Source organism: Branchiostoma belcheri, unplaced genomic scaffold (genome assembly GCF_001625305.1).
Source record: "Branchiostoma belcheri isolate BF01 breed outbred unplaced genomic scaffold, Haploidv18h27 scaffold130, whole genome shotgun sequence".
Classification (NCBI taxonomy): domain Eukaryota; kingdom Metazoa; phylum Chordata; class Leptocardii; order Amphioxiformes; family Branchiostomatidae; genus Branchiostoma; species Branchiostoma belcheri.
In genome coordinates this window covers 426,771-449,862 of record NW_017802714.1, presented here as the reverse complement: position 1 = coordinate 449,862, position 23,092 = coordinate 426,771, and the positions used below count along the sequence as shown (strand labels likewise).

The window sequence follows — 23,092 nt, the reverse complement described above, 5'->3', positions numbered from 1 at the left end:
GCTACTGAGTACCAGAGTTCTTGTACACAAACTGAAATTGTACAAAAATGACTCGATCGGGATCATACATGGAAAACTCTACTCCCTACGTATACATGATGATATTTGACATTTTCAAGTATACGTATTGCGTATATACGTATATACGTATAATATTTGTAATAATTACTTGTAAGCAAAGAATATGCACGACAAACTACATATCCTTTCACCAAGTAAGACTGACTGAAATTGTGTTGTTTATAGTTGTATATGTATAAAACAACTAAATCCATGACAGAAATATGTTGTGTCTATCCCGTCCCAATACAGGAAAAAGTATCCACATGAGTGTTTATCAGATACATATATATATATTAGGCAGGTGTATTGTGACAATACAACAATGGCTCAATGCCAAATCCACGCCTCCGACAAGGTCAAATAAGGTCTCCGCTCATTTGTTTACGTCAGAAACTGTCAAAAGACCATCGGACTCGGACAGACTTCCAGATTATCGTTATACGGCAGAGATATCTTCCAAACCTGGTTGGAATAAACCGGCAGCCCGAGGAAGGCCTTCTTGTTGTTGAATATTTACCTTACGACATTTTTTCAGACCCCATTTGGAGGGTACCGGTCGTACGGTATTGTTAAAGGCACCCAGTGTAGTTTTAGGGCTTGGAAACCCAATTTTTCAAAGCCAATAGTCTAGTCACTTATCTACATACTGAGTTGAAACCACATTGTCACAATGTATAGTGACCCTCATGGAGCCAAAATTCTGACGTAAAATGGTTACTGGAAGGGCCCTTGGCCGATTTTTAAGGTACCGCCCATAAGATAAAGGGCTCATCTTGGGGCTTGTTTCTGCAGTTTTGAAAGCCTTAAGTATGAAATATGTCAAATGTGCTAATATGAAACACTGTGTCAATATCACAAAGATTGCCTTATTCAGAATATTTCCAGTTTTGCTGCACTGAAATTGCATGGATGCCTTTACGATATATGTGGCAGTTGCCTCTGTGGGTTTTAAACAGGCGGTCACCTCAACAATGAGAGGAGAAAATGTGAATAAAGACGCGTGAAAGCGTGACCCTCTCCCCGCCCCTCTGTCCCTACATACCACATACACGCCGTAAAACCGTGACAGGACATGGAAAATATCAGACGGTAGTGTGATGCTTTTCTCTCGGAAATTTAGCATGGAAGATGGTGGTAACATTATATATATTCTAGTGAGACCTACGACATGCCATGCAGTATAATGCTTTCACAAAATGGATAAATTGTACAAATTACAAGGATATATGTACCATTGCACATAATATTTTTGCACAATGCCAGTTGCTTAAGTTTTACAACATGCCAAATGTCGTGACAGTGCACTTACACACCAGCTAACATAATTATAGAGTCCACGGCATATTCTAGTCTTTCGAACGACAAACTAGGGTATTTTCTCACAAATTTGTTTTTATTCCTTTGACCCTGAATTTAGACGTTATAGTTACTCCCACTAGATCATTTCAATGACGTTGTGGAATTTCAGCGAAACAAAAAGAAACCGTTTGAACTTTAACCTATTGCAGACATGTTTTTGTTCCTACATTTTGTATAGCCTAGTTTCTCCGCAACGTTTGTAAAGATAATGAAGAAGCTAAAAAAAGACAACAATGAACCAGTAGATCAGCAGCTCTCATCTCTAGGCCATTTGTCTGTCCCGATACAAAGCATAACAAGTACAGCTAAGCGTGCAAAAGCCACATATATCTTTGACACGAATTATGATACGCGCTACGGTTTGGTATGAATTTACAGCAAATACACATAAGCACTATCACCAGTCCCTACAATCATGTATTGTTGAATCAGATGAAACATGTAGTTCTTTTCAGCACAGAAACAAGTCTACTTACTACGATAGACATTACGCTGCCATGGTATCTATTGTTGTTCACCCAAGGACATATGAGACTCACATAAAACAGACGTGTGTGTAGGAGGCACGTTTAATATTGATACACATTCCAAGCTTGATTATGTCTGGCTCATTCTAGCGAAAAGAAGGCGCAACAGAACTCATTCTGTCGGGTGGAAGTGCGGGGAATGGTGAGCGGTAGTCTGGTGTACATCTGCGGTAAATTCTGTCACTGCAAACCGCGAGCCCGGGGCGATGTGGCGGCAGACGGGTCGGGAGTTGGTCCGGCCGACGGTCGGGAGGATGGTGCTGAACGACCCCGTGACGGTAGCGAACTGTCTGCACCCCGTCTGGTCCTCACAAAAGTTCTCATCTGACAGCACAGGTAACCAATTAAATATACTACAAACCAGTGCTGACAAACTGCTGGTACGTTTGATAGATAATGTCTGTCGTCTGTTGTCTCTTTCTGGCTTGTAGTCGCCAGTAGTAGTCCTTATTTTCAGCTCAGTAACAAACACATTTAGATTTTTTTTGTCTTTCATTCCAATCTTGAAGCCAAATAAAGGTTACATGTTCGCAAGATTTCCCTTTGCCATGGCCTCAACAAGGAAAAAAGATAACTCTTGGTGGTTACAACAGAGGAAAATAGCTAGCCCGACAAACCTGCGACTTCAAAAGGACATTTTCGGCAGCAATACGACCGTCTCATAACGATCTCTGCACGATTCGGCCTATGCTCGCAGCTCGCCCAGCCCTGTTCAAGGTGATAGGGTAGCATTTTTAGGCGAAAAAGTGTCCTTATGTCTGGAAAATTTTGAAATTAGAAGACGTTTGAATTCTGGCGATCAACAAATTCTGCCGAAGGCCGTTTGACAGCGTGACAGCCTCTTTAGCACGCCACCTCATTATCATTATGGTTAAAATAGAATTCTTACTTGTCACACGAACTTATACGAATTTTTGGCGCAAAGTTGCAGCTCAGTCAATATAGACTCTCTCCCTCTATACAGTACCTTTAACACTGTATCTGGCTAACGCCGGGACACAATTACTACAGGCTTTACCCTCATGCGCTAAGCCTTCAGATAACAGAACTGATAGACGAGGTTGTAAAAGCAGATCTCCAAGGTAAACAAAGAATAACACAATCGGCGGTGTCCCCATAGCCCCGCTGGAAAAATTACACTGTAGCCTGCGCACCTGAGATCCTCCATTCCCGCCTGTTTACGGCCCAGCCACACAGGAGTATAATGAAATTTTCTCAATCATTCATATCCTTCTGTCTCTTTTCGACCTGGAAAGAAAACTAATCAACTTAATGTTCTTAAACAAGGGCCGTGTATTCCCTGTGGACGCGGCGCGCAGCGAGTAAAATCGGTAGCACACAAAGGACGCGCGTTCCACACGGCGACGCGTGGATACCTATAGAATAGGGCGGGAACGGAGATCGGGCCTCTCTCTACGGACAATTTAGCACAAGGGCAGGCTGTCTGATGCTTTTCTGGTGGTCTTCTGTCTTATTTATGGAAGACAATATTTCTGTGGTGTCAGAATTCTGATAACGCTAGCTCTGCTGCAACATCGTCCAATCTCACAAGAAAATGTAGGAGCACCAAATCCGAAATGTCATTTGTTGAGAGCGGTGAAGTGGCGGTGTGGTTTACATCCCTACAGGCACAAGAGACACTCCAGTCATAAATACCCGGCTTACTAAATTGGATCAGCGCTCGCCAGACCAGACCTCCGTTTAAATGTGGTTATTGTGTTGTTAGTACGGCCTGCCAAATGTTACATTACGTCGGATCATAAATATATTCATCGCGGCGCGTGTGTGGGGGGGGGGGCAGTTATGTGAGTGAGCTGTGCCTCAGTGCCCGGCACGCGACTGTGTTTATACGTTACGGTACGGCGCCTGTCATAGACTTTAATGGCCCAGGTCATCTTACCAGCAGGAACCTAATGATTTTACCACATAGCCCCGTGGCGTAAAACACATTCTCCACTTGTGGCCTGTTCCCAAATTACACGGCTGTTTCTGTGACTGCCGGTGTCAGTTTCCCCTGTACAGGAGGGCTTCTGTAGCCAAGTTACTCTCCGAGCAGAAGTTAAGGCTTTGGCTTATTTGAGCTGGACGTATTCTTAGCATTTTTATTAGATTTTCTCTTTTGTTTTGCTATCTTTTTTTCGCCAGTCTTGTATTTAACCTTCTTGGTCAAACAAATGGTAACTGCTTGGTAAATGGATACTACCTGGTCAATTTTGCAGCCACCTTTCGAAAGATCTGCTTGTAGATTACGCTTCAGTCTGTTCAGAAAGCGGTTTGTATCCATTTCCTAAAACGGTTCCCGTATATTCTGCTGTATTCCATGTCCGGGGAATTTCCTAACCCGAGAATTCACCACAGAGTACTCCCTGAGGTCGTCAGTTGTGCCATGATATACTTACACCACACGAACACAGCTCACCTGTCCATTCTAAACCCAAATGTTTCAAATCAGACGGCTGAACTCGCTACAAATAGGCGCACATAACATGTGAAGCCCGCAGTGTCGGGAACATCTCACCCGTGCCAATCACTATGGATAACTGGTGCTTTGGGCTCTCCAAGTGGTCCCAAATCAATCAGCACCTAACACCTAATCAGCCGGCCGTGCGCTGCGCCAATACGCGGAGTCAGAACACTTGTGGGTTTATGGCATCTCCCCCTACATCCAGCCTACTGTACTCTCCGGTCGTGCTACAAATGGTTAATTTCCCTGGGTGATAGGACAGCATGTCTGCCTGCAACATTGTGGGTGTTTGCACACGTGCACGGGGTAAACTTACTCCGCCCGTCCATCTTCTACTGTCTGTACCCTCATGCTACATTACCTGACGTACCTTCAGCTCTAGACAGCTAGATTCGAATACGATCTTTAAAAAGTAGAATATCTACAAGAGACTAGCTAGGACATCTATAAGAATGTTGTAGACAGTTCCTTGCGAAAATTAACAACGTTACTTCAGTCGTCATTATCGATGTCTTCAGATAGACGGCACACAAACCACACGTCCACACATTGTTGAAAACGTCTCTTCTTTCTTTTGACTTGTAAATGTTGTTGTTAGGTCGCGTGGCCGGCACGCGCCATGGTTTGGGAGGACGACACACAATACATGACCCATAACTCGTGAATAATCTCCCCCATAGTCTACACGTCACCGCATTAGTCCCACCATGCCTTGTTGTCGGTGGTAATCATGACATAATAAATCATGAGTGGTTCTACTAGATCAGCCCGCCATTGTGACGTGTGCCGCTGGTCATGGGGGCACGGCCGCTTTGTTAGAGTCCTCTTCTATACAACAAAAAACGCTCCTGTTTTCACATTCTAGTGCGAACATTCCGCTTTTTAAAACTTGTTGGCTGTATGCACCCCTAGACCCAGCCATCCTTCCAACCATCCATCCATGCACCTTCGACTCAACAGTCGCCTCCAAACTAACAGATGAGTTCTGAAGTTGTATGCATCGCAATAAGCTTATTATTCACCTGCGGCTCGGGGATTGTCATTCCTCGGTGAATCCAGGTCCCAAGTCGCCGACCACACGACCACCAAGGCCCGGTTATAGATATGCATATATTAATTAGGTGCACCCAAGCCCGGTGATATATAGGCACTGTCACGTCATCACTGACATCCCAATAGCGAGGACGGTACCTCGACTCTCGGGCGTGTATTTGGTTGTCCTTCTGTCACACAGCCTGGATTACGGACCTCATCAGCCTCAGATCGCGAGGAGAGGAGAACATGTCGACGCTGACAGCAGGTCCTTCCCCGGTAACGATCACAGCCAACACGGCAGCCAGCCCGCCCACCCCGTCCGGCGGCGCGCCCACCGCCGGCTCGGCCGCCCCTACCCCCGAGGTTCTGTACGCGCTACTGGCCAACGACAAGTCCCTTGAAGGTACTCGCGCGTCGCTACTTTAATAATCTCGATTCATTTTTCCAATATTTCTCATTACCTTGTGCTACATAAGTTATTTGCTGGCGGGTAAATTAGTTTTGAGGAAGTACAAGGCTAATACATTTGAGAGGCCCTCACATTAAGTGATTGTATCTTTCCTCAATTAAACTTATGGACAAACAATATGGGCCTGAGGAGATTAGAATCACAGGACAGTTTCTCTCTTTCCAGTGGATTTTTGTGTTTACTTTTCCAATTTTCCGGGTGATATGAGAAGTTGAGTCCGGGGAACATGAGTGAGCATTTCAATTTGCGCAGGAGAGTAAACCAGGCGTTACGACGGCGATTTCGTTTGCCAGAAATTACAGGATTTTTATTTAATTTTTGGCAGCGGTCTAGCGTCCTGTCACGTACAGCCGTTTCGATATGTTCACTTTAATCAATTTATGACTGCGTCGGTTATATTAGCTACTTGATGGAGCTTCTTGTCATTGAAGACCTGGACTTACTTGAGTGTCGGGCGGCTGTTTTCTGGTCGCCGCTGGGTCTGTCCTTTTCCTGCCGCGCGATCTTGGCGGAATCTCCGGTCCTCCTGGGCAGCCGGACGCTCCAGTTTTTCCCGCACGTAAGCTTTTCCACAAGGGTTTTCAGTCGAAATTTTGCGTGAAATAATATCTATTCTTCAACTTTTCTTCGTTTCATCGATACAAGACAACAGAATATGGGTCAGAGAAAGAAAATAATCGGAGTAGAAAGTCAAAATGTTCTGCTATTTGCGAGGCTGCTTTTTATGTGTAGTTTGAAGTGTTCCGTCTTGAAGTGATAGACCTCTATTCGTTGTCATTGGGGGAATTTCTTGGTTTTTAGACATATACAAGTATATCTATATCCGACTGATAGTAGAATGCATACATGTGTACTGCGCCTAGCAATACTACATCTATCATGTTTAGAAGTGGAAGAAAAGGCGTGTATTTCGCCAGCTATGTTATACGGGTAGACCTTGTCCAAGCGTCTTCTTCTGTTTTGCCATGATGTATTTTGTCGGTGGTACATGGCATTTTTCCCTTCGGCTACTAGTTGTTGTTGTTCCTTATTTTCTGTTCAGAAAAAATTATACTGTTCAGAAAAAGTCGTTTTAACTGATAGCGGTAGAATTACGCCATATTGCAAGCCTAGCCAAACACAGTGGACTTCGTTGTAACCATTTAGATAAAACCATCCCCTAAACAGTTTATTTCCGGAGTAAGTCACTCGCTAGTAAGGTTAGACGAAAAGACAGTGCGCGGTTACTTCGGCAATGATGCGAATTTCACAAACGAAAATAGCCAAGAGTGAGTGGCGTTTTTTGGAGTATCGTCGCCCTAAAAACAGTGTGAAAACCACAGGAATTGTGAACGTTGTCTGCCGAGTCTACCTGTGGTCCCTGTTATGTTTTCGACACGTGCCAGGTGTATTGTGGAAGATAATAATAGCCAGGGTTGCATGCGGCTTCACATATGATGCGTTAAGTGCACAAAGGCCAGGGAAAAATGATCCGCGGCAGGGCAGGGGGAAAACATAACCTGAGCACTTTGAAACAAACCATTTCTGTGTCATATTCCCTCCCTATGTAGCACAAAAGTTCTACTAAATGTTCTTTGCTATCATTGTATTGTTTAAAACACTGTACAATTTTAAACTCATTGCCGATAGCGTTCATTCTTCTTAATGTAGAAGCAAAAAAATGTACATATATTTCAGTGTGTAGAACAACATGGAGAAAACTTGACATGAAACTGAGAGTTTGATATGTGGAGTTTTGGCGTTTCCTTGCTATATTCTCGTTGTTGAAATTTGTGATGTGCTCGGTCAGGTGGAACAGGTGAACTGACAGGTGCGGTGGTTAACAAAACAGCTGTTAACACAGCCACGTATGTACGTACAATTTACTACGGCCAGATGAACCAGACTTGTCATATCACAACCCAGCTTTGTACATATGTGAAACAGCACATCTCTGGTTCATTCTAGTTGAGTCCCGCTTTTCTGAAGTTTTATTTATCTTCTAATTTTTCCCTCGCTTGGCATCTGTCTATACTAGACTCAAACCTACTGAGCAGTAAATTGTTTCTTCATGTTGTATGTTCCTACCTTCGAAATGCTGACAATACTTAAGAACGGTCATAGTGAAATGAACACTCAAATCTATATACTGTAAGCAAAGAGCGGTACTATTTTGGCCCGTACAGATCTTTTCAAAATCGTTCTTTTCGTAGATATTCTAACATGATAGACTACTGCACGTCTGAACATTAGAGGTACCATGTTTATTTGGGTTTATGTACCATATGAAACATATCTATACTAAATATTTTTCTCCGAATGTTGTAAAATAGACGTAGTCGCCATATTTCGTGTTTTTGACCAGACATATGGGATATTTTTTGTTCTAGGAGCTTTTGTAGTTCTGCCATCACGCGCCGACGCTATTTTCTATTATTGAAGACCACAACTGTTCAGTCGTCATTTTAAAGAGAAAATCGCCTCCGGCGGTTAAACCGCCGACTGAATAGCTAATGTCTCTATTCAGTATGTCACTACCGGCTAGGGCGAGTTTTCATACCAGCCGTAAATGTTGGGTATATTCAGTACTGAGGAAAAAAAACAGAGCTAAAATGTATTTGTCACCAACTCTGGCCTTCTACACTTTGTGTAGGTATTTGCTTCATACCTAAAATACGAACTATATAGAAATGTGTGGAACAGTCTAATGTAAAATCCCTGGTTTTGGGGTTGGATATGTGGGGAACATTAACAGGTGTGTGGTGTGTGTCTGTGAGAGGGGGCGGCGCACGCACCACGCAATATTACACGCCAGCTTTTCAAACGTTTTTACGCACATTTTGATGTGAAATTCACTGCGAAATACGGTGTGTTTTGTCATTTTCTATTTCTTCTTCAGTGTTGTTTGACACGTCTTTAACATAAGCGATGTTCGGACATAATGTTAAAATGTGACACGGCAAAGTAGAGTTGCTGACGTTGCTAAAATCGCTGTTCGTTCCACGACCAGTTTAAATGCCGAGGAAATGTAAGAAACACCCTGTCCTGTCTGGGCATTCTCTCTAAGAACACGCCATCTCAAAACAGATATATATCTCTCGAAATATGTCCTTTGTTAAGTTTGCTATTCTGTGGATTTTCGCATATGTAACAAGTCGACTGGTTAGTTTACACATCTGTCACAGATCGGGAGAACCGTACCGGCAGTTTTCCACACAATAGTTACTGGATACAGTGTTGCACTTTTTCTCCAAACAGTCAACAATGAGCTTTTCAACGTATGCTAGAGCAAATACACAAATCCGTAGGTCAAACACTGGGGACGGAAGCTCAGGAGTCAGAAATTCAATTTTCTCGTTAGCTATACTGATGTTTTAAGCAATCACATCGTTCTAGAAAGATCTGGGGAATTGGTACTTGTACTCGAAGAGCAGAGAAAGGTTGCTAAATTTGATGGTTTTGAAAAGGGGCGTCTATCCGCAAAAGAGCGAAGCTCTCGTATGGTCACAGTACCGTCTCTCCTACATATGTGAACACAATTCTGAGCGGATAGCAAAGCGAGCAAAATGCATAAAAACACATCTTTTGATCACGTTTCGGTGCTAGTACAAACTGCGGGCCCTCCCCAAGCACAGCTCTGACCAGGCTAGCCGGTCTGAGTCTCCCCCATTGTGTGCGCGTGGCATCTTGATCAGCCACAATTTCACGGGAAATCAGGGAGAGTTTGTCCAGCTTCGCCTGGGACCCTCGCCCAGAATAGCCGGCAAAATCGCCACACAATAGCCGCTATTACCATTTGTAAGGGTGGCCGAATCTTCGTTGACATTCACATTTTCCGGCTCGGGGTAAAAAGAATGGGGACAATTTCGGCACGCATCCGGTGTTAGCCTGATGAAGTCATCAATTCCACGGCATCGCACCTGCGTGCGCGCAGTCAGGAACAAGCACAACTACTCATCCTTACCTTACCTGGAAAGAGAAAGACACAGAAAAGATTACTGTTGCGTCTAGGTTTATCAGCACACACTGTTTTGATGTCTCTCGTGTTAGGAAAGCTACAGAACTGACTCTGTGTCGTGTGCGTAAAATCAACAGATGGTCTGATAACAGTTATTGTCTGAATGGTAGGTCTAAATGCACGGGGACAGATAATATGTTTAGGAAGATGTTCCTCTATATGGCATGTAGTACATTATGTTAACAATCTACATCAATGCTTACATTTCTAGTGATATTTGTCTAATACCAAAGCAGAGTTATGAGGAAAATTTGTTAAAATTTGTTGATCATGGAGAAAGATGTAGTGTCAGCAGTATAGCTAAAAACAAGGAGAAAAATACCTCTGTATGTATATATAGTAAACATTTAGGGTGTAACATGGACAGTAGTGTTTGTAAACCAACGTTCAGGGTGTAACATGGACAGTAGTGTTTGTAAACAGCGTTCAGGATGTAACATGGACAGTAGTGTTTGTAAACCAACGTTCAGGGTGTAACATGGACAGTAGTGTTTGTAAACCAACGTTCAGGGTGTAACATGGACAGTAGTGTTTGTAAACCAACGTTCAGGGTGTAACATGGACAGTAGTGTTTGTAAACCAACGTTCAGGGTGTTACATGGACCTTAGTGTTTGTAAACTAACATTTAGGGTGTAACAAGGACAGTAGTGTTTGTAAACCAACGTTCACTGAGGGTGTAACATGGACAGTAGTGTTTGTAAACTAACATTTAGGGTGTAACATGGACAGTAGTGTTTGTAAACCAACGTTCAGGGTGTAACATTTTGACATCGTTTTTTATATGATATGATATGAATCTTTATTGCATGTCCTTGCCCAGATGGGCTAAATGCACAAGAGGATATCCAGTATGTAAAACATGAGTATTTCATACTGGTACACTGGTACATGTTAGCTTCCACTACTTTTCGTGTACCGCTATCGTCAATGTTGTATGGCATAACAGATAGCTTTGGTGATGACATTACCAGAATCGGTGAACATTTCATAAAATGATTGTATGAAATTCGAAGTTCTCTCCAAATCAAAAAGTTTGATAATATATCTTCATCAATTTTCACACCTTTCAAGCTGTTTGTGTGTAATTGTATGTTTTTATTTATACAATAAATTTCAGAAAAAGGAGGACAGCAATGAATTTATTATGCAGAGTAGGTGTGTGCCACGAAACCTTCTTCCACATGAGAGGCGCTGCCAGCTTGTTTCATGTTGTTTTATATATGGACAGTCAGTGTGGATGAAGAAAGAAATTAAAATCCGACGCACAGAAGAACAGATCATAGCTTTCCTCCTCCTCGATGCGTCCCCAGAAGGAACAGAATTGGTTTATTTCAGCTCCAGAAGAAAAGCCGTCGCCACATGTCTCGCCCGCTTTATTACTTTAAGCAATTAGTGACCACAAACTACATTTTTGCAGATGCAATCGGTCAGAACGTCAACTACAATTTTTAAAATTCAAAAACAAGGAAACGGCGGGGTTGGACGTAATAACGTCAGGGGGTTGGTTATTAGATTATCCGGAGATCCATGACTATGAGTTCAATGTCTGGGAGGAAAATCAGTGTCGTTTACTAAATTGGAAGTAAATAGTTTGTGGATGTATGTGACAGGGCGGGTGTGCGGCGGGGCGTGTGTCTGTGTTTGTCAAACGTCTGATAAGTGGTGGACGTTTGTTTTTGTACCAAACTGTTGGCCGCAACTCAATGTTTACCTCCTACACACGGGCTCTAGCGACACAAACTCTTGTCAAAACGCCTGTTGTGACGGGAGTGATACAGTTCGCGGTTGTCAAGTCATTTATTACTCGAAGAAATCTCAGGCAAAATTCTCCATAACATTTTGACACAGTTTTCTACGAAGAGACCCATAGAAATTTCAAATAACGCAGAAAAATATTAGCCAAGCTATTCACATGAATATAACCCATGTATATCATGAATAATATTGCGGTGAATAAAATTTCGTTTCGCAGTAGTGACAAATATGGATTTTATCAAAATTTTCAGTCAGTTGGAGAATCGGGGCGTGTGGAAATGTGTATCCGCCTTCTCTATAGGTACAGATGTGTATACAATCAGCTACAAGAACAGCAGTCCCCGTTCTTACAAACACAAACGTACCTTTATGATTCTTGTAAACCTGACATGCAGTTGTGTATGGCTGGAACCTCGCCCGTTGTTTGTACTAAGAACGCGAGAAGGAATGCCCTGTTGTTTATCCTGTTGTCTAGTCAAACTGCCCTGGTGAAATGCGAAGTTCGTTTGTTGGTCTGGCTAACGAGATGTTTGTTGTGCGATCACGCAGCAATACAAACACAGCTATCTCCCTGATCCCTCCCTCAATAGACACGACATGTCCCGGGTACGATAAAGGTCTGAAGACACCGGCTGGATCAAAGATACCGGCTTCTTTTGTTACGTCTTTAAGTCGAATGATTCCTTGTCTTCCTTGAAAACAGGTTTTTAACTAATATCGATAGTGTATTACTACGTTTATTACAGACCTCGCGATTTGACGCTGTGCCATTTGATAAGTGAAGTCGGTGTCTAAATAATACATAACACATCGATATGTAAGCAAATGTAGCTGAAATGTGATATCAGACAGTGTTCTTGTTACGATCACACTAACATAGCTATCTCAGGAACAGGCCGGGAGAAGTACGTTCTGAGAACGGACTGTAGCGATTGAGCTACTAGTATCTATAAGAGTATAGGTTACAGTGCTACCCGCTCGCTACGAAAATACTTATCTTGTACTTATGCACTTATGCAACTGTGTTGTATACGGTGGACAGATAGCGATATCAATGTGTATTTGCTGACGGTAGGAGTACAGTATACGCGGGTACGAGGGATCGTCACGTTGATTTTTACATAAGTTAAAACTTGTGAAGTTAGCTGTTAAATTTGGTATCTACAAGTTCATGATTGGGAGTTTTGTATCTGATTAACATTAACAATAATCGTATATATAAACGTGATTTGAAGTAAGAAAAATTCAAACAATATTATGGTTCTGTAGATCGTGGTAAGTGCTAAAGTAACTATTGTAACAATATTGAAAATGTACGGTGCACGTGCGTGCATGTGTCTGCATTTTTTATAACTATTCAATTGTTAGATACATTTCTTTATTTTTTTTCGACACAGAATGTAGAAAATATCTATTTATTCTGCAGCGAGATTGTAATATTTTTTGGAGACGGTGTTTCATTGAGTGTCCGTGCCTGTACTGCTGTAGAAGTACGTATCTATCGTGATGATCTAATTCCATATTTGCTGAGAGACCACCTTGTAACCGTGACCCGGCCTGAGTCATGCCTCTAGCCGGCCATCTGTAGAACCTGTGTTACACCTGCTCGTGTGCAATCTTCTCTCAAAATTGCATAACAACAGGTAGAACAAGAGCGGGGTATCAGCAGAAGTACGTAAACAATGCCGCGGCCCCGCCTGTTGTCCCCTGCGGCGGCAGCCTCCAGAAAGGGGCTTTGTTTAGCCTTTCTTGCCCTGTGATTGGTGGAAGTCGGCGCAGAGGCATCGCGGTGTGCTTTAGATGCAAGCTACTAAACAAGTAGCTAAACACGCGAGCGCACGGTTGTGATTAGTAGTGCGAGGGACACGGCAGTCTGTAGGACCTGTCCTCCCCACATACACCAGCTGGAGTCAACAATAGACACAGGTCTAGTGCGGAACAGAGCTAGCTACAGCGAGCAGGCCAAAATGATGACCACCGTTCTACCGCTCTCCCCGCCGCCGGAGAACACCAAGCCGGGCCCGGGCGTGCCGGCCAGCGCTCCGGTCCTCATGGACATCCGCGTCAACTCCCGTAAGGACCAGTCGCTTTTCTCAGTCACTCCCACAAGACTTCAACCGGGCCCGAACATTTGACGTGCCGGTTAGGGGTTCTGATCGTGTCCACAGTCGTGGTTTTACTTTTACTGCTTGGAGACAAGTTTTGCCTGGGCGGGTCTTGGTTGTTGTGTAGGTTATATTTGTGTACAGATGTGTGTTGTTTTACCTCCTAGTGCAGCATTTGCATCCAGTTTTCACAGAAATTGACAAAAAAGCTACTTGCTTTTCAAAGAAGTGTTTAAAGAAGAGTGGAAAGGATGAAGGCAGGAGAGACCATCTGATATTCAAATCTTTTCATAGATGCCAAAAAACTACCAGGGTTCATCTGTCATAACGCGCGATGCTGCTTTTTTTTCAAGCAGAGAGAGTAAATCAGGGGTTGAACACGATGTTCTACAGTTGAATTTTAGTATGTTTAATACGTTTTTTTGTGTGTATTTTCTGCAGCGAACATCCCGAAGTGTGCGGGGTGTGAACAGGTGATCCTGGACCGCTTCATCCTGAAGGTTCTGGACAGGTCGTGGCACGCCAAGTGTCTGCAGTGTTCGGACTGCCAGGCGCAGCTCACTGACAAGTGCTTCTCACGGGACGGACACGTGTACTGCAAGGACGACTTCTTCAGGTAAATACAACACAGGACAACATGTAGAAGACATGCAGATCGCCTGTAGATAAGTGTTACTATTCAGAAAGAAATCAGTTCCTCATTGTGTCAGCCAGCGTAATGACCAGCTTAATATACCTGCCTATGCACATACCCTCAGGCAGATAGAAAACATTTCAAGGCAAAACGCTCTATCTATATGTATATTCTGTCATGTCGAGTTGTTGGGCCACAACTTTTTCACACAGCACCAAGCAAGGACCGGTGTAGATTCATAAATATATCTGATAAAAATATGATTCTCAAGAAACTCAATTTCCCGACCTGTCGGAAAGAAGTAAAACAATTGGATATTCTTATTACTGTATAAACATGCTTTAGTGTTGTTCTTCTGATTTCTCTCTGTCACAAAATTTGAAAACTGTTTGTAGTGGAATAAAATATTATGTAACAGAAGAAAAGGGGGTATAGGCAGTGTGTTTAAAATGGCTGTGATTCCGATTGTTGGAACTCGGAGAAGTTAAAAAGAAGTGTTTTGTGGACTCCTGCTGTGAAGACGGGGTAGGAAAGCAGACTTTCAATATTTACTCGGGACATGTTGATCTAACAGGCTTGTGGCTTGTTGTGTAGAGAACACGTATTGTCGTGATTTATCCATGTTTAATCTGCGATGTAACAAGGTCTGAAAGGCTCCATTTAGGGACAGTCGCAAGGCAAATTGTTTAACTGATCCCATGTCGCAGCCAAGCGAGAAAACCGAGATGGCCATCGCCAACAAGCTGTCGCGCGTGGGGAGGCACGAGTATTCTCTTACAAATTCTATTAAAACATCGGCATGCACGGTCCGCACAGCGGCCTGCACCCGCCGCAGCGCCCGCTTTGTGTTGTATTGTCCCCGGTAGTTTATTCACCATTTGACTCTTGGGACTTATAAGTGTTGTTCTTTGCTCTCACTCATTCATCAATAGAGCCTTTCTGTATAATTTTCCCCTTCAAATGTGCCGGTAAAAACCATGAAGTCTAGTTGAGCATTTCCGTTTGTTGTCTGTAGTAATTTTTGGACGGGTCGTTCAGAAATTGTGTCTCAAGAACGACATACATACAGCACAGCGGCGGGACATATCCGACACACACGGCGTTTATCCGCGTAAAACCTGTCATTATGACCTCCTGTCGGACAAATCCAGGGGAAAAGCCGTGATTTTCGCCACAGGAAGACGGCTCAGCGGCGTATGGTACAGTTAGCCGTGCCGTAATCACTAGTGTTACTGTCTCAACACATGCTGGGACAACATATGTTCTTCTAACTTCTGAGGTGTGCGAGGGGGGGGGGGGCAGGGATTTATTCCGTAAAATGTTGTAAAGTTGGGAAGTTTTGGAATCGACCTTGGAATAAATATGAAATAAACAACTCCCTCACTCCCCAACTACACATATTCATATGTAGGTATCCGTGGTGAGGAGGGGATACAATTGTGTAGTTTTCTCATACCACACTGATATCTGTGAGGCAAAAATGCGATGTCACTGATCATGATGGAAAACTCCTGCTTGTTTTGTACCAAAAAATAAGGGACTCCTCACGTGGATTGTTTTGGGGCTATTTAAAGAGAAAAAAAATCAATCAAATGCTTCCAGTATGAAATAACGACGAAAATGTGCAAGGGAATGACAGTGAATATCAGTATCAGACAGAGTTTCCCATCCAGAATATAGATATTTTTGTTTTACCGCTTTGAAATTACATGAAATTCATGTCATGAAGTTAATTTTCATTCTTCCTTCTCCAGGCGATTCGGGACGAAATGTGCGGGGTGTGGTCAGGGCATCCCCCCCACCCAGGTGGTCAGGCGCGCACAGGACAAGATCTATCACCTGCAGTGTTTCGCCTGTATCATGTGCAAGAGGCAGCTGGCCACCGGGGACGAGTTCTATCTGATGGAGGACGCTAAACTCGTCTGCAAGAGTGACTACGAAGCAGCAAAACAGAGAGGTAAGCACCACATAGTTTGCAAACAGAATTAATACCAGCCCAGAAGAGAACAAGGAATATCCATGCCTTCCGAATGAGTACCAGAGTTATCAACTAAGGATTGTGGTGTTCAAGAATTCATTCTTTCCTAGAACTATCGCAGAGTGGAACTCACTGTCACCAAGTACAGTAGGGACATTGTCACTAGATAGCTTAAATAATGTTTAGAGTTAGATGTTCAAGGGTTAGGTGTAACAAGTCGTTCGGTGTGATGTAGCCAGCTGCCGCCGCGCCGCGTGCCTGCGAAGCTGGTGTGTTACGCCGAAAGGCGGTTTACCGGCCAGACAGATACAGATACAGAAAACATCGCAGGACGTCCCCTTTAGCTTTGCTTAAGAGATCTATAGCGAATTGCTCTGATTTTTGTGACTGATGCCGTATTTCGCATGTCTTGGAAAGTGAAGATGTCAGATCAGAAGAGACCATGTACCAGTGTCGCAATGTTACACAGGATATGACACGACAGTTAACACGTGAACACACATGTGTGACAACATGTCCCTGAGGCCTTTGAAGGCTCACTCTCTCTCAATCCAGGGCGTCATCACTCCTACGGAAGAACCCCTCCCTTGACTTGCTCCACTCTTGTCTGAGTCTGGCATTCCTGGGCCAAGCAGGGCCCAGGTGTTGCACAATCCGATGCAATTTCAGGGCGGCAAAATAAAAAAAAATGCATGAGGAAATTTGCCTGATATTGATATTTGCTGCCATTTCTTATCACAGTTTCGTTATCATTTAATACTTGTAGTGATTGCAATAGCAGAGAAACAAGCTACGTGAGGCATCCTATTCTCTCGGGATGTTAAGTTTTAGTTCATACCCTTTTCTTTTTGTACTATGTTCAACAGTCCTTGGTATACATTGTACCATGTACAATTATCGTGCAGTGGACATGTGTACATACAATACGAAACCAGCAACTGGACTACATTGAACGAATGATCCTTCACTTTAAAAATCCAGTTTTGCGTCCTTGAAATCGCACTGGCTGCCTTCAAAAAGGGAAGATGAAAAGCTGCAGAATGAAAGCTTGCGTTTAAGAATTACCAGCCACTGTAGCACTGTGAATCAAATCCTCATGGTGTCTAAAATGTTGTATACCGTAGATTAAAACTAGTTAGTTCGAGTTCAAATGTGCAGCTTTGAATATAAGATGGAGTGGACATATTTATAAACATATCTACATAATAGAGAAGTTCCAATCAGAGATAAATATTGAAATAAAATGTTCAAATCATTGTACGGATACAGAGGTTTGTGTAGGTAGGTCCGATTTGTACAAAACAAACATCTTTAAACAACAACGTGACAAAAGAAACATTGTAAAAACAAACATGTTGTTCTACATAGTTTAGACAGACTGATACACAGAATGTGTATAACAAGATAGAATAATGCACTAAATGTGAAAAAGCAGTATCGTAGACATGATAAGAATGTTTACAAGAAGCATAGTCAGTCCACTATAGCCTCCTTGTTAGTATGTAGTAAAATGTTAATAGAGTGACACCAAATATGGAAAAGAATTTTCCAGAATAACTCAACGAAAAGTGGAACTCAGACGGAAATACACAAGAAGAGATTATTTATTTCTTAACACAACAGAGTAATGCGCAAAATGGCATTAGATCCATATACCGAATCGAATACGCGATTTGTACACGTGTACGTATAAGTAGAATGCGCTAACAGTCGCTGTCAACAAATTTTGTTTTTGAAGTACTCTCCACGGATATTTGAAACATATCGAAGATGAATCGTTTTGGATCAAGTTCAAATGTTGTAGACAAGAGTCCTATCGCTCTCACGGCTGTTTTTAGAAACATAACATCATGTTGAAGTATCTTAGTCCAGTAGATACCTACATGTAGGTATCTACTGGACTAAGATACTTCAACATGATGAGCAGAAATCACCTAGGTTAGTTTTATTCTACACTTATTTGAGATAAATATTAATATTGTGGCTTTGCTGTACCTGGTTTGGTACTTCGTTAAGATTTCCATAAAAAAACTGTACAACTACAATCCCTTGAAGACAAAACATATATATCTTGACCACAAATGTTCGGTTGAATATTGAGCCATAACCATACAGCAAACTCGGGACATTCTAGGATATGTTGTACAATGTTTTTTGACGGAAAAGCTTGGCATAGACCCTTGTTCCAAAATAGCTTCGTTGAAAATCCTACCTCCTCCCCCCCCCCAACCAAAAAAAATATGGCCGCAAAAATGCACATGGAGAATACGATCTCACAGGCATCACAGGCGTGAAATAGAATTGTGTATTTCTTGTTTGTTTGTTTTTGTTTATTAAAAAACACATGCCGGCACACAGAATTTATCGACAAGTCGTTGTTGTACCACGTCCTGGTGATTATAGATGTGGTCTGTTTTATATCAGTCTCCTCACATTTATCGGCATTTAGGGTGATTGGACTTCTGGCATAAAACGTGTAAAACAAGGAAAGCTCATTTCCGTGTCAACTAGTCAACTGTGGTGCGGCTGCGACGCTGCAGTAATTGCTTGTAAACGAAACTGGGTTGGTGGAAATAAGTAGAGGGGGACCCGCAAGGATGGAGCCGGTATACTGTGCGCCGGTAGGGCCCCACAGGTGCAGACTGGAGGTGAAATGTGTGTGAGAGTTGCGGATTGTTGGGCCTGACTACATGATACAGTGAAGTTTATTGCAAATACATGCCCCAGGGCTAATTCTAGGTACAAAAACATGTATGAAAAAAAGTACAAAATATGTCTAGCATTGTACTAAATTTTACAACATACGTGGTACTACCTTTGCTGGGCTTGACTTCTTCTTTTGAGGCACTAGAAGACGAATTTACCAACATCTTGTATAAAATGTGGGTTCTTTGATTTTAATAATAAAACAGTAAATTTGATTGTTTGATTTTATAGTGTTTAGATACATGTAGGACTAAGAAAATCGACAGTTGGTTACATGTTTGACTACATCAAGACGCACGTGCCTTACAGTACAATATTCACATGTATATGTACATGTATATGTAGGAATCCCTGAATCGCTGTAGTGCAGGGTCGGGTATGACTTAAACAACAGTATCTCACTATAGACATGTGCTGTATGCAGCTGCTGTAGTCTGTATGTACTGTGTATGGGCTGATTGACTATAGTACAGGACTGCTATGGTACAGAACCGTGGTACCAACAATCTCTACATTCATGGTGCTGGCCTATAATACCAGCTTTGTATGTACCAATGAACCATATACCATATCTTGATTACAAAATAGTGATTGTAGCTTCATTTCCAAACAGGCTAAGATTATGTATGATCTAGTAACAGTTGATCTATACACAGATAGAAACAGACACACACAACCCTGTACAGGTAGTCATAGAAACTAGAAGTAGTTTCAGTCAGGTGGGAAGATCTCTTCCAGTTGAGGCCGCTCATTCATTTACTGACCTGTCATTCCCAGTTTGTGTGGACTGTCAAGTGCCTTATAGTTGTAAGTTACTAAATAGTATTCCATATGCTTGTGAAGTGCACCTGTTGGTAAATTAGAGAGCTCTTTTGTTCCCTTTTGAAGGCTTTGGCAATTGTTACTTGAAGGTTGTGTCCTCTTATTTTTTTTTTATAATCCCAACATTTCATGGCCAAACATGGCGACGGTATACTCATGTTGTATGAACTTATTTTATGTCGCCACCAACACAGAGTACAAATACAGGACAATACTCATTTTCACTTGAGTTAAGTGATGAAAGTCGTGTAAAGGGCCTTTCCCAAGGGCAGAGGATCGGTCAGGACTCGAACCCGGGACCTCTTGGTTCCGAGTTAATAAGATTTCAATTGGAACAGGTATAAAGAACAGTTGTTTTGTTTCTCCACAGAAATGGAGCTGGAGGGAACACAGAAGAGACCCCGCACAACTATCACTGCCAAGCAGCTAGAGACCCTGAAACAAGCGTACCAAAACAGCCCCAAACCCGCCCGCCATGTCCGAGAACAGCTGTCACAGGAGACAGGACTGGACATGAGGGTCGTGCAGGTACGTCCTGATCAAACAAACTTCTCTGGTTTTCCTTCTACTGTTCTTTTATTCTGAAATATCATGTTAAACACGTATCCAGTGCAATTTAAGAGCGACGATGTCAATTCTCTGGTTATTCTTTTAATGTAATAAGTTGAATTAATCCTATCCCATTGCGTACTGATATAGGTGAGGTAAAAATGCAAAGTCGCTAACGAAAAATGGTTGTGTATCGTAGGCTGGTTCTAGATATTTATGGGTGGTACCCAAAAATAAAGAAGCGCCTCACGCAGATTGTTTTTTAAATATTCAAGTATAAAATGATGACAAACTAGAGTTCCACGATCTCATACCTTCGCCAAATGATGTTAGCTTTTATGATTAAGAAATTATATATTAATCCCCCTAATTATGCAAATAGGATCCTCAATTGCATGAATTATATCTGTTGATCATATTCTCCACTAAAAGACAGTCTTATCTTAACAAAGAATGCCATGATGACACTTTCTCATAAATTATGCAAATGAGGTCCTTATTTGAATAAGTTATGTTTAATTATGTTCACCTTAACTTAACTTTCAAACACCCCAAGTATAAAATTCCAGGCAGTTACCACTATGCAATTATAATATTTTCTCATTAATTATGCAAATTAAGTCTTCATTTGCATAGTCGATATATGCCTGTGTTTCTCTCATTCTTAATAACATATGTCACAAGCTTGAACTTCCTATTATGGAATGCAGCTGATAAATAGAATTTCCTCATTAATTATGCAAATTACATCCATATTTGCATAATTGTAATATCATTATGTCAAGCATCACTCAAGCTACCTACATACCAAAAATCACGATGATCCATCAATCGGTTCTTGAGTTATCCGCCTTTAAACATTTGTCCATTAAACCCCCCTGCAGTTCTAGAGCAAGCAACTAGGGGGCTCAAACTCATGTCACTTTATCCCCAGCACAAGAGCTATCTACCATCCAACTTTCGTCACCCTAGCATGTCTGGATCATGAGATATCAAAACCGGAAGTTCTGCTGCAGTACCATGACAAGCCGCCAGGGGGCCCAAAATCTAATCATTTTGAGGTCTCATCAAGACCTACCCACCTACCAAGTATCAAGACAATCCATCAAGGCCTTCTCAAGTTATAGTGTTTACACACACACACACACACACACATACACGAACGCCCCTGAAAACATAACCTTCTTGGCGAAGGTAAAAACGTGCAAAAAAATAACAGTAAATACATGTAGTAAATGTCAAAATCAAACAAATTTCCTTACCCAGAATATTTTTTTGTCTTGCCGTTATGTTGCATTGGATAGCTTTAATTTCTTAGAGTAAAAGTAGCTCAGAGAAATAACCCCATGTATGCATGTTTCCAGGTGTGGTTCCAGAACAGAAGAGCGAAAGAGAAGAGACTGAAGAAGGACGCGGGCCGGGCCCGGTGGGGACAGTACTTCCGCGGGAACAACAACAACAACAACATCAAACGGAAAGGCTCGCCCGCTAGAAGCGAACAAAATGGCGCCGTGGACGACCTGGATGCTGATCTCTCTAAGGATATAGTTTACTCAGGTACGCGTTACGTATGAATAGTGTGATGGTGGAGGGGAAGTTATGAAGGGCCTGAATTACATCTTATGTATGTAGAAGTTCTTTAGAATGATATTTCATGAGGTACAATTCACTTCTTCGTGATGTTTCCTTCAAATTTTCGGGTGAAATTGTTCAACGGAAGTTACTGATACAAGGTTTGAATAGGTATGAAGTAGGGCTAACAACAGATATTCGTTTTCTAGTGTGTGTGTGTGTGTGTGTGTGTGTGTGTGTGTGTGTGTGATCGTGTGTGTGTGCGTGTGTGTGCGTGTGTGTGTGTGTGTGAAATAACGTTATATTTCGCTCGGTATGCAGCCGAATTCAGTCTGTATAGGTGGTCCATGCTGTGCCTTCATAGTCACTTTACCCGGATTTATTCCACATAAACATAGTTTCAGGTATCCAAGCGAGAAAATGATCTCTTTTCTGCCCTGCACAGATTTAATTTGCAGCCCTAATCCTATATCAATGTCTTGTACCAAACCGCTTGTTCACCGTGTGAGTTGTGGCGCGAATACTGAGTAACTCTCTGTACCCTGCCTTTTAGCATGTGGAGTTGTAAATATACATGTACGTGGTAAGAAAGAGTTGTAAATATACATCGTGCAATCTTTAAAACAAAACTGCCGAGCGGGAAGTTATGTATCAGTAGTTACTCATGTCCAAATCTCTCTCACACTACCTGTACGTGTGTTTAGGTCAGAGAAGAAAATTAAGATAATTCTGCCGGTGTAAAGAAATTTAATTAGATGCATCACTTGTGACCGGACACGACATGAAGCAAGACCTTCAAATTATTCCAGCAATTTTGAGGGCCGAATCTTGTCGTAATCCTACACGGCGGCGGGCCAAACGAAGTTATCAGGGCTTGATAGATCGGCATGACGCGCCAAGGTTCCCCCACAATCAATGCGAGCGGAGTCGGTCATTTGTTGCGGGGGTATTGGGCGAATATGGCAGATGCACGGGTCATTATTTGCAGGCATATTTTTTGTCTTGCGCTGACACCCGGGCCCCAAGGGTTACATCTACTCCCAGGTCAGAATCAAT

General features: G+C 42.4%; 1 protein-coding gene across 1 annotated transcript; it reads left to right on the top strand.

The window, feature by feature from the left end:
• Positions 1-5,587: 5,587 nt before the first annotated feature.
• Positions 5,588-22,038, top strand: LOC109464006 (LIM/homeobox protein Lhx3-like). The gene is made up of 5 exons (XM_019760928.1): positions 5,588-5,851; positions 14,217-14,391; positions 16,164-16,366; positions 20,286-20,443; positions 21,829-22,038. Exons 1-5 carry the CDS (start codon positions 5,695-5,697, stop codon positions 22,036-22,038), a joined length of 903 nt encoding a protein of 300 aa, XP_019616487.1. The 5' UTR covers positions 5,588-5,694.
• The last annotated feature ends 1,054 nt before the right edge of the window (positions 22,039-23,092 follow it).